Source organism: Scardinius erythrophthalmus, assembly GCF_964197995.2.
Source record: "Scardinius erythrophthalmus genome assembly, chromosome: 20".
NCBI lineage: Eukaryota > Metazoa > Chordata > Actinopteri > Cypriniformes > Leuciscidae > Scardinius > Scardinius erythrophthalmus.
In genome coordinates, this window is record NC_138240.1 from 19,899,738 (window position 1) to 19,911,447 (window position 11,710).

The following is an 11,710-nucleotide window of genomic DNA, read 5'->3' on the forward strand; positions in this document are numbered from 1 at the left end:
ACCCTTTTTCTGGCCAAATTTGAATTTAAATGAACAATCGGAGATATCATCAAGAGAAGCAAAGGCACCCCGCTGCGTTCTTTTCCTCTGATGGAAAGATTACAATTAGAGCACTGGAGTGGTAAGGGCAGGAGAGAGAGAGCAATTGCGAAAGCCTATTACGCTGAAAAAAAATCTCCAATTACAAATCCGCTATACAGTTGTCAGTGGTAATTAAATGTGTGGCGAGTGCGGGGGCTTTGCTGTTCGTGGCAGCCTTTGTTTCGTCATACTCAAGGCCGGTGACGTGCTCGACGTGAAGGTGACAGACATCAGTGTGAAGGGATCTGTCAAGGAGAGAATGACACTTTTTAAAAGCGGTCCTTGATGGTTGAACTTTTCATAGACAAAGTTTTATTTGTGATTATCGATTGTGAAGAAAGTCTTTCTGCCGTCAGACCTTGCGTCTGCTTCAGGAGGCTTAGGCCAGCGCAGTTAAAGTCACCAAAGAAATTGAAAAATCCTATTTTTTTTTAATGGAAAATGTATGTATTTATTATTAATGATTTATCTGTGTACAAAATTAATGTGTCCTCGTAATCTTTAATCAAAAATAAAAGTGCGTTCACGCCATGTCGTAATAAGCGCGTAATTACGAGATTCCGACCTGTAAAAAACTTTCACGTCTTCATAGAACAATTACAACTTGTAATAGCATTCCGACTTGAACTACCTGAGCGCTGCAGATTCATTTTGGCTTGGTTGTTAATGTTGCCATAGAAAAGCATTATTTCAAGTAGGTCACACGTTATCATCTTTTAATTATGGCACGGACGCAGCATAACTTCCCATACCTCCTTGCAATGACATGTTTTTTATTCTCTGATGGTGTGTTTAATGGCACAACCGGTCACTCGCATGAGATCACAGCAATTGCTTGCAAACCACAACCATCCAATCAACTTCCAATAGACAAAATCAAGTCCCACCCCTACATATTTTAGATTTCGAGAGGCTTTCACTCGGATATACGTCACAACCGGGAAGTAAATAATTGCAATTTTAGTTTCATGCTGATTTAAAACTAAAAGAAGCCAGAAGATACAGTAGTCATGCATCTCTACCAAGACATTTTGATGCAAAAACAGGCGTTGCATTTTCACGGAAAAAGTCTTTAATCGTTTTTTTTTTTTTTTTTTTTTTTTTTTAAGAATTATGTACAGGTTCATATTAAATCACATAACACACAGAATGCCTTCCCAACAGGAGCCCAGGTGAGTACGCTCACAAATGCAAGCCATTACCCATAATTCTCTTAGCATGCTCTTCAAAATAGTGGACCAACATGATACGGTAGGGATTATAAAGCTCTTAAATACAGACCGAGTACAAAGCCTTGCTCTCAGTCAACATACTGTGCAGATATTAAGCCAGTTCAGTTAAGTACAGTACACCAAAACCCTGTTTAAGTCACTTCTGCTAAAAAGTGTGTTCAAAGGAACAGTAGTGTATTTCAACTGTTCAATTAAAAACTGCCCTATTGGAAACCTCAAAGACTATTAGTCTTGTGGGTTATAATATTTGCACGAGGCCGTCGCTTTTTAGTTCTTCCGGTTAAATGTACAGGGTGGGCCATTTATATGGATACACCGTAATAACATAGGGAATGGTTGGTGATATTAAAGTCCTGTTTGTGGCACATTAGTATGTGTGAGGGGGCAAACTCCTCAAGATGGGTGGTGACCATGGTGGCCATTTAGAAGTCGGCCATCTTGGATACAACTTTTGTTTTTTCAATAGGAAGAGGGCCATGTGACACATCAAACTTATTGGTAATGTCACAAGAAAAACAATGGTGTGCTTGGTTTCAACGTAACTTTATTCGTTCATGAGTTATTTACAAGTTTCTGACCACTTATAAAATGTGTTCAATGTGCTGCCCATTGTGTTGGATTGTCAATGCAACCCTGTTCTCCCACTCTTCACACAATGGGCAGCACATTGAACACATTTTATAAGTGGTCAGAAACTTGTAAATAACTCATGAACGAATAAAGTTACGTTGAAACCAAGCACACCATTGTTTTTCTTGTGACATTACCAATAAGTTTGATGTGTCACATGGCCCTCTTCCTATTGAAAAAACAAAAGTTGTATCCAAGATGGCCAACTTCTAAATGGCCACCATGGTCACCACCCATCTTGAGGAGTTTGCCCCCTCACATATACTAATGTGCCACAAACAGGACTTTAATATCACCAACCATTCCCATGTTATTACGGTGTATCCATATAAATGGCCCACCCTGTAGAACACCAAAAACACCAACCTTTCAATCTCAAGAAAAATAAAAAAATAAATCAAGATTAAGTCCTCTTCAAATGTTTGCCACAGGTTACACAAACCTCAAGGTGCATATTTTTGTTAGGGCAGACTTTATACACAAAAAGGTCTTGGTAAAAGTACATGCCATGAAAATATAAAGTCTTTGATTCCTTTGGCAACTAATTTCACCAAGATCCATCAAATGCAACATTTCTGCTGTGGTTAAAAAAAAAAAAATAATCCAAACACTGCAAACAAACAGAGCACCAAAATAGTGTGCAATCCTGAACCATTTGAGATATTGAGATCAATAATACCCGATTCCACATTACAGAAAATATTGAAAAGGCAAAAATGTATATCACATTATAATTTAAAAAGGAACCAGTAGAAACAAAGATAGTCTGCTATAGCATTTATATAGAATATAAATGTTATACAGAATATCAGTGTTGTTCCAAAGTGCACTGCAAATTAAGCCTTGTAGCTGATGCTCTTCGCATTACAGTTTGTGCAAGAGAGAGATACACGACGATATCGCGTTCATGCGCCATTCAAATCAGAAGGAAAACAAGTATATACAGGGCTCTAAAGGCAACAAAAGCTAGAGGAAAAGAATGCATTACAACAATTTTATTTATCCCTTTATGTACACAGTTGGAGGTAGAACTAATTGTTCTAAGTGCATCTACTATATTTAGGACCAAAATCAACACCCAGAGTATGTTATCAGATATTCACACATCTTTAGGAGCAACAATAACAAACAGATTTGAAAGGGGGGAAACTCAAGACAACCACACAAAATGTTAGGTACAGTTATTTTGCCCTAGTTCTACGCAAGTGCAAATGTTATTGGGAAGTTCTGATGTGATAAAGATAAATTTAGCAATAACATGAGTATGATATTCTACATTCCTGTTTAAATAATATATTGTGCCGATGTCAACAGCAAAAACTGTTATGAAGAACGTGTGCTTGCTGTTTATGGGATTATGACACGAGGTAGCCTGAATCGCATAGATATATTCTCCTCAGCAACATCAATATACTAGTCCTCAAGCTTTGATGATGCCACAGTGTTAAAATGTTCTTTGTTCTATCTAAACTCAATACACTGGCAGAAAAAAAAAAAAAATTACCTTTAGGTGTAAAACAGCTTGTCAGTGGGGCAGCTCCCATAAGAAGGCCAGTTTGTAGCTTATATACCCCCAGATTAGTAACTTAGAGTAGTCATATGTGCCCTTAAGGAACTACTATGAACCTTTTAGGGGTAAATAAGGTACAAAGGTGTCCCTTTGAGGATACTGCCCCAATAACAAGCTCTTTTTCCCCTTAAGGTACATTTTCTGCTGTTTTCTTTTCTAAAAGTGTACCTCAAAGTACAGAAAAATAGTCCTCCTAACTCAAAGTTTTACTTGGGAACTGCATTATAAAAATAACAATGATTTTAACCCTAGAAAAGTAAGAACTTTGAAAACAATACATGGACTTTAAACACAAGTAAAGGTCAATATCAAACTGAATAAAAATATTTTCAGCAGTAACTATTGTCTAAGTTTTCTTACTATTCAACGCAAATAACAATCCACATACTGAACGTCCAATTGTGGGGTGTTTCTATATGGCATGTTGTACTTTTTACTGTAGGTTGGTTATAGCATTACTGACGCTTAGCCAGGCTTGACTTTGACAGATCCGACTTCCTCACTTCCAGGAAGATGCGAGACACGAAAAGAACACGTGTTACTGCAAATATCTGCAAGGCACTAATTTACAAATCTAACCGCAAATGTGAAGACACCCTATTTTAGCTGCTCTCAGTGAGTCTTAATTTTTCTTAAACTTGTTTCCTCAACCGAACCGTGTGCATCTGTCCAACAGCTAATTCATGGAACAAGTCAGTAAATATAATAAAACATTAAATACAGGAGTTAAGTAATAAATACATTTTATTTTATATAAATATGTGGGCCCTTTTGTCCAAATTGTCTGGGAAACGTAGTAAAGTATGAATGTACAATAATGACAACACCTGCTTACATTCATAGAACAAGCTGCCCTAGTAAGATAATGGCATGATTAATTTGATAAACTGTAACATTGATACACTGGCAGCATCTATAGTGATGCGTTATGATATGACTCGGCGTGTGACTGTTAGCTATGAATGGGGTGAGATTGCACGGTTTATACGAGAAGGACAGAATCATGGATTCCCCTCTAAAGCGTCCCGATACATAATCGTTGCCGGTAGTTCCTGGTCCCTTTTTCATTTGATAGGTATGTTTTAACAGCTAATTACTTGCTAAATCTGTTTAATATAAAATTTGATTCTAAGCCCCAACACCTCCCCAATACTACAGAAAAAAGACGTGGGTTATAAGCGAGATCAGTATCAATGTCGCCACCGGCCGCATTATTTATTTTCATTCGTTTAATACCCCACCGTAGTAAAACCTGTCATGATCATGTCTAATTTTTGATCGCTTTTAAACTTGTTTTTGTCTCTATGTACAGCTATACAGACTGAGGCGATGCCTCGCTGTGATGAAGGGGAGAGTAGTCGTCCGCGCTGTCCTCTCTCTCTCTCTCTCTTTCTCCTTCCTACAGTCTGCCCATACAGGTGGCTGTTCTGCTTCACTTGCGATCGTCGATGGTTTTAATGAATTCCACGGCGGCAGTGAACTGCATCCACCAATAGCACTCCTCCCCGCTCAGCCTGCTGGCGTAGAAATTATTGATGTACTGAATGGTGGACAGAAGGCAGGGTGGGTTTGCCTGGAGGGAGGGAGAGAACGAGCGAGAGGGGGGAATTAACGCACGAGATAACATCTGACCACCCACATTGTGCATCCTTACACATTCAAGCACACTTACAAGTTTAGAAAATCTGGTGTAGGCGTGTGCATCGCAAACACAAACAGGTATGGGGTGGGGAGAAGGAGAAAAACTCACACAATAACAAAACCTAGACACCAGCAAGCAAACAAAACAACTCTAGGATAAGAATCAGTACATTAAGTTTGCTTCTGAAGACTTGAGAGGTTTTAACCTTGAAGCAGACTAGTGTTCAAAAGTTTAGGGGCAGATTTAAAAAAAACATTTTTTTTAACTTTTATTCAGCAAGAGTGCATTAAATTGATCAAAAATGGCAGTAAAGACATTCAAAGAGTTACAAAAAGATCTTTTAAATAAATGCTGTTCTTTTGAACTTTCTATCCATCAAAAAATCTTGAAAAATACAAGCACAATACAGCACAACTGTTTTCAACATTGATAATAATAAGGAATGTTTCTTGAGTAGAAAATATTAAGAATGATTTCTGAAGGATCATGTGACACCCAAGACTAGAGCAATGATGCTGAAAATACAGCTTTGCCATCACAGAAATAAAAATGGAATTTTAAAATGTATTTAAATAGAAAACAGTTATTTTCAACTGTAATATTTCATGATATTACTGTTTCTAAAGTATTTTTGATCAAATAAATGCATCTTTATTGAGCGTAACAGACTTCTTTATAAAAAATAAAAACCTAACCAACTTTTGAATGGTCTATCTAAAATCTAAAATCACAAAGAATTAAAAAAATGTTATGTAAAATGTTATTTGTAGCAGGGATGCAACATATCAATACCATACCGGTTAATGGTTAATATTGAGATTATTTTTATTATTATAGAATTTTTCTGTATCATTCGATAATGGATATTTATTTGTGCATGCTCATTTCCCCGATTTTTACTTTTGCCATAATTTAATGCTCTTAAAATGTTTATCTTTAAAACCATAAATAATAATAATAATAATAATAATAAAATATTACATTAACACAGTTAAACCATTTTTAGCAAATCTCAAAATAACTATGAAGCATTTGAAACGACTGATTTATTTAAAATGTATATAGAATTAAAAGAATAATTATATAACTTGCACAACCAGCTAATTTTATACAACATATATAACTAAAGGGAATTACAGTATTTTATAACAGTCAGAGACTATGTGAGTCTGGTCTCTAGGAGGCAAAAACAAGGGAATATTGGGCATGTTTTTAAAAGACGAAGGAATGAACCCTGCTGTTATGAATTTACAACTGAGTTGCTTGTATTTGAAAGGATGTGCCAATTTCCATTACACCTTAAAAGCAGTTTAATGAAGTCATATACTTTTATATAGCAAAGGAAATTTTATTACATAGAAGACAACAAAGCTTTTGGGCCTTAGTGCCAACTATCAGAAATGTTACAAAATACACAGCACACTTATTGCAATTAGCAGCATGATATCACTCTATGGTTTTGTCTCTTAACTCACCTTAATCAGGACAAAGACGAGCACGGGGACAAAGTCGTCCGCCCCGGGGACAGCGTCCTCATTGGCCAGGCTGAGCAGGTTCATAATGGTGGAGCACATGCGCAGGATACACTGCACCTTATCTCGTGGGGTCTTATAGGCATTGATGGTCCTGATCTCAGCCTGTGCTGAGGGCCACGGTGCCTCCTTCAGATACACCTGCACAGATTCACACACATTATATTTCTAGATATATTTTGACTCATAGAGCAATATCATATATTCTGAGACATAGAGCAAACAGTTACCTCTGGGATCTGCAGGGCTTTGTGATTGGCCGTTACCACTTTAGACAGACGCTGAATGTGCTCGTGGAAAAGCCTTGAATAAAGGAGACATTCCATTAAAATACATTTAAAATGCTAAAATGGTGTCCTAAACTGAGTTGAGCATAAGTTTTCTTGTGCTAAGTAAATGTTAAAATGCTAAAATGGTGTCCTAAACTGAGTTGAGAATAAGTTTTCTTGTGCTAAGTAAATGTTTCAACTGACAGTGATTTTGTTATAGTTTAATATGCAGGCATGAACAGGATTTTGGACCAATAATATTTCATTGTGCAAGGCTATCCAGAGAAAATTTAAACTATGTGATTGACAAAATGTCAAACATGAGGATTAGTATAGAGGAGATTGTTTGATGCATCACATCTAATTCAGACACAATGTATGAATCAACATGGAAAGGAATAAGGAAAATTTTGATCGCATAGTAAATATTTGAGTTTCCTCACTCGTCTCTGTGGATGTCCCCATCCTGATTGGGGTAGAATGCCAGTTTGAAGATGCGGTTCATGACGCTGCGTTCGATGGCCATCTGGGCGTCCTGGAGCTGCTCCTCACTGGCATACTGCCAGATGGCATCATGGGCCATGGCTCCATACAGGTAACGCAGGAAATCCTCCACGGCTGCTGTCTTATCGTCAGATGCTGTGCAGCCCTGAAATGCTGTGGAACAACAGAGAGAGTCAGACTCAAAAACAGAGGTCTCATCTATCATTTCATACAACCACTCAAATGCTAATAGTTTAATTAAATGTACATTAAGAAACATTTGTGTTGCATTACGACAATATTGTTGATTTTCGACCAGCTGCAGCTACTGCAGCTAATTTATTTTGCCTGTCTATATGAAATTATACTATTTTAATTACCAAAAAATGAATTATTGATTTTTTTTAGTCCTTTCACACTACCATTCAAAAGGTGGGTCAATAAGATTTTTTTAAAGAAATTAATACTTTAATTAGCAAGAATTAATTTGATCAAAAGAGACATTTATAATGTTATAAAACATTTCTATTACAACTAAAACTATATTTATCAAAGAATCCTGAAAAAATGTAGCATGGTTTACACAAAAATATTAAGCAGCACAACTGTTTTCAACATTGATAATAATAATAAATATATCTTGAGCAGCAAATCGGCATATTAGAATGATTTCTGGAGGATCATGTGACATTGAAGACTGGAGTAATGATGCTGAGAATTCAGCTTTGCCATCACAGGAATAAATTACATTTTAAAATGTATTTAAATAGATTTCACAATATTACAGTTTAAAAATCTCAGACATCATTAATCCGCTAAACAGCAGAGAAGTACGCTAGATAGTAGTGTAATATGAGTCACTATACTCTGAAAAGGGCCAACCATGTATAAATTAATTTATAAAATTAGTAGCTGTAAAAAACACATGTATTTTTGTAACCACTGAACTGGCCCCAATGGAGAGATAATTAAAGTTTGAGACCTCAGCTCTAATGAGTCAAATATCCACCTTTGCTCTGTGAATGACTTAAAATAAAGCACTGGATTTTTCAGGATTTGGCAATCAACACAAAAAGTGTATTCTCATATACAGAGATCCATATAAACCTTTGATGAAGTCAAGCATCTTAGACTCCATGTGTTCCAGGAGCAGTCGGACACAGACAGTGGTAAAGTAGCGGTTGGCCACTTCTTTATCTCTCAACACTCTCTGCAGGAGTCGCTCCAGATGAGCCTGAGACGTCTGCAGGCCCTGCCGGCACCGTGTCAGATATGCGATGTACGGAGCCCGCTTCCTACAGCACAAAACCATCACAGCGCTCATTATGGAGTCATGCCCAAAAATATGTCAGCACAATCTTTTAATAAATTGTGATTCATAGCTGTGTTTGAGAGAAGTGAGTAAAAGAGAAAGACAATGAGAGAGAAAGTTAGTGAGACATTAAGAGATAGAGATAGAGAGAGAGAATAATGTGTGTACCTGTAGTCCTCTGCCATGGCAGTGAGCAGTTTTCTGCAGGTGCGGGGGTCGAGGTGGCTGACGCAGCGCGTAGTCTCCTGGATCTGAGCCATCTGGTTCTTATCCTGCAGGTTAATGGCCTCCGCCAGCTGCACCTTCAGAAAGCACACGATCTCGTTGTCTGAGAAGAGAGAGGAGACAGGGGCCAGACATAAATGCACAGCGTTTTGAACCTCAGAACCTGTGTAACAGCTACTTTCACCCCATGAGCAGAGAGCTACAAAAACTTTATTTCAAAAGAAGGTTTGTTTTAAATGGGACTGAATACTACTACTAATAATAATAATAGTAATTAGTAGTAGTAGTAGTAGTAGTACTACATGATAATTCAATATAATGGCTATAAAAATTATTTTTATTTTCATTAAGCATAAATAATAAAAGATAATATGGATAATAGGAACCTTCGGGTTCTGCATGGTCTGGGAGGCCGTTACGTGTTGTTGCAGGTGGAATGATGGGAAATACAACCGAATCTGCAGAGCACAGCGCCATGCGAAGCTTCTTCTTAATATCACTGCAGAGATGAAACAGACATGGCAGGTTATCAGTCTGATTGTGTTAAATGTGCATTGCCATTTTGGTTTCTAACTGAGATTTAGACTTTCAGAATATACTGATTTTACTGAGAGTTTGTCTGAGTGACCTAAAGGAGAACGTCTTGTCCTGAGGTGGTGCTGTCTGACTGGCAGAGTCTGGAAGGTCATCTGCAGAGATGTTCTGCAGTACTTCATCTTTAGGAGAGTCATGCTCACTGTCTCCTTCTCTACAAGACTCTGTAACACACAGAGCAAAACAGCAGACAACAAATTGTATCAGTGATAAATTATGTCTAACAGATGCGAGTAGAAAGCATAATAAATAGTACTATGTCTTTAACTACTTTAATTTGTAGATAATATAAATAGTTTCCCCAGTGATAACACTTAATTTACAGTTTCCTTGTTACATATGTAACATGTGTACCCTACAGTAAGTACATGTTGTAAGTACATACTACAACCCTATAGTAAGTACATGTTGCCAAATAATATTACTCAGTAATCAAATGTAGGACACCTTAAAATAAAGTAACCGGAATAACCGGGGAGCTGCCATTATTTCCTTTCAAACACTACGATACAAGTTAATAACAAAAGGTGGCTGACTACATTAAGCTATTAGGGACAAAAGGGTGACAGCAATATACTAAAATATAACTGATAAAACAAGAAAATATCTAATTTTCCCATTTTATATATAATAATTTGCTACAAAAACATGACAGATTAACTATTAACTGATGAATTCTTCTTGTAGTTGTATTTAAGTTTATTGACATGTCAGCTTTATGGGCTATTTTATGGCAGGTTTAAATTAATTGGACAATGCTACAAATGAGAGGACAATGTAGGAGTGTGTTTGCTGGAAAAAGTAGTTTGTTATTGGACAGGATACGGTCTCTTTAAAACAACTGAACTGCAATCAGACTGCAAAAAAAAATATGTTACATTAGAAGCATCACTACTTTTACTCCTCAAGTTATTGTTACTCCTCAACACTGAAGAAAGAGAGTGTATACCCTTGTGTGTGTTCGTGTATAAAGCATGAATATTGTTATTTGGCAAACCTTGTCCAATATAGTTTCCAGAACCTGCTCCATCACTGTGGGTGGGTCGTTTCTCCATGTACCTGATGTACTTGTCCATTATTGCCTCCGCTGACTGGGTCTTAGAGTTCTGTCTGAGCATTGAATGCTCATCTGAGATGCACAAAAATGCATACACGTGATCAATGTGGACAATGGTGGCAGAGAGTGTATGATAAAGTTAAATGTGTGCAGACCTTGTGGGACCCTCTCTGCTCCTTGCTCGTCTTTTTCTGGCTTGTCCCGCTTTCGGAGCCCCGCGATCGGCACTGCACAGATGAGCAGAAGCCGTTATTCTCACAAAACGGCAGAACGCTGCAGTTGTGTTCCTATGAGAAAGCTAACCTCAAGACACGGACTCTCTCCAGTCCATTGTGGCAAATGGATAAACATGCTAAGAATGCTTTTGCTCCACAGATAAGCCACAACCAAAATTTTAGTAATGGGGAACTAAAACAGGAAGCATGTCACTACTAAAGTGCAAACACACAGATGTGGAGCTCTGTGCTGCAGAATGTCATATGTATGCTCATGTGAATTTAGGCTGTGTGCAAAATAGAGAAAGAAAAGAGGTTACAATAGCAAAAATTCAGTAGTTACCAATAATGGTAAAATCATGAATCTCGATACCAAGAGCAAAAATCAATATGCTATTAAAACTTCTTTTTTAATAAGTCTTTTTCGGTTAAAAAGTGGAATACTTTAATAATAATTTTTTATTTTAGTTTTGACTTGTAACCAAAGTACTGGTAGTTTTGGTGCCTACAGTAAATTATGCATATTTTTCAAGTGCAAATTTCAGCAAATGTCCTTTTATAGAGGTCAACCACTGCAAAATAAACCATGTTAAACCAAAATGGCTGCATGAATGAAAAGATGAAGCTCGATTGTGTCATGTCACAGAGTGGCAAGGAGGAGTCTACGGGATCTAGTACAAATTCGGGCCGCTGGTGTACAGCACTAGATTGAGTGGGAGAGAGCTTGAAGAGTGGGTTACCTGGGAGTTCACCCTCTGCAGTCCAATAGAGCACTGTGTGAGGAACACAGACAGCAACAGACAGGGTTGGGGGTCACAAACACAAACTCGTCACCCAAGCCATGCTAAATGCTAATTGCTAATGAGCG

General features: G+C 37.4%; 1 protein-coding gene across 8 annotated transcripts in view; it reads right to left on the bottom strand.

The window, feature by feature from the left end:
* Nucleotides 1-1,599: 1,599 nt before the first annotated feature.
* gapvd1 (GTPase activating protein and VPS9 domains 1) overlaps nt 1,600-11,710 on the bottom strand; it is a 45,172-nt gene continuing 35,061 nt past the window's right edge. For all 8 annotated transcript variants that reach the window (XM_081349612.1, XM_081349610.1, XM_081349607.1 and 5 more), the window contains 10 exons: nt 10,783-10,854; nt 10,568-10,699; nt 9,605-9,734; nt 9,363-9,475; nt 8,920-9,079; nt 8,547-8,734; nt 7,400-7,613; nt 6,918-6,990; nt 6,631-6,828; nt 1,600-5,086 (listed from right to left, as the gene is read on the bottom strand). In XM_081349612.1, the coding sequence (XP_081205738.1) occupies nt 4,946-5,086; nt 6,631-6,828; nt 6,918-6,990; nt 7,400-7,613; nt 8,547-8,734; nt 8,920-9,079; nt 9,363-9,475; nt 9,605-9,734; nt 10,568-10,699; nt 10,783-10,854 (1,421 nt within the window). In that variant the 3' untranslated portion in view covers nt 1,600-4,945. The remainder of the gene's footprint in view (nt 5,087-6,630; nt 6,829-6,917; nt 6,991-7,399; nt 7,614-8,546; nt 8,735-8,919; nt 9,080-9,362; nt 9,476-9,604; nt 9,735-10,567; nt 10,700-10,782; nt 10,855-11,710) is intronic.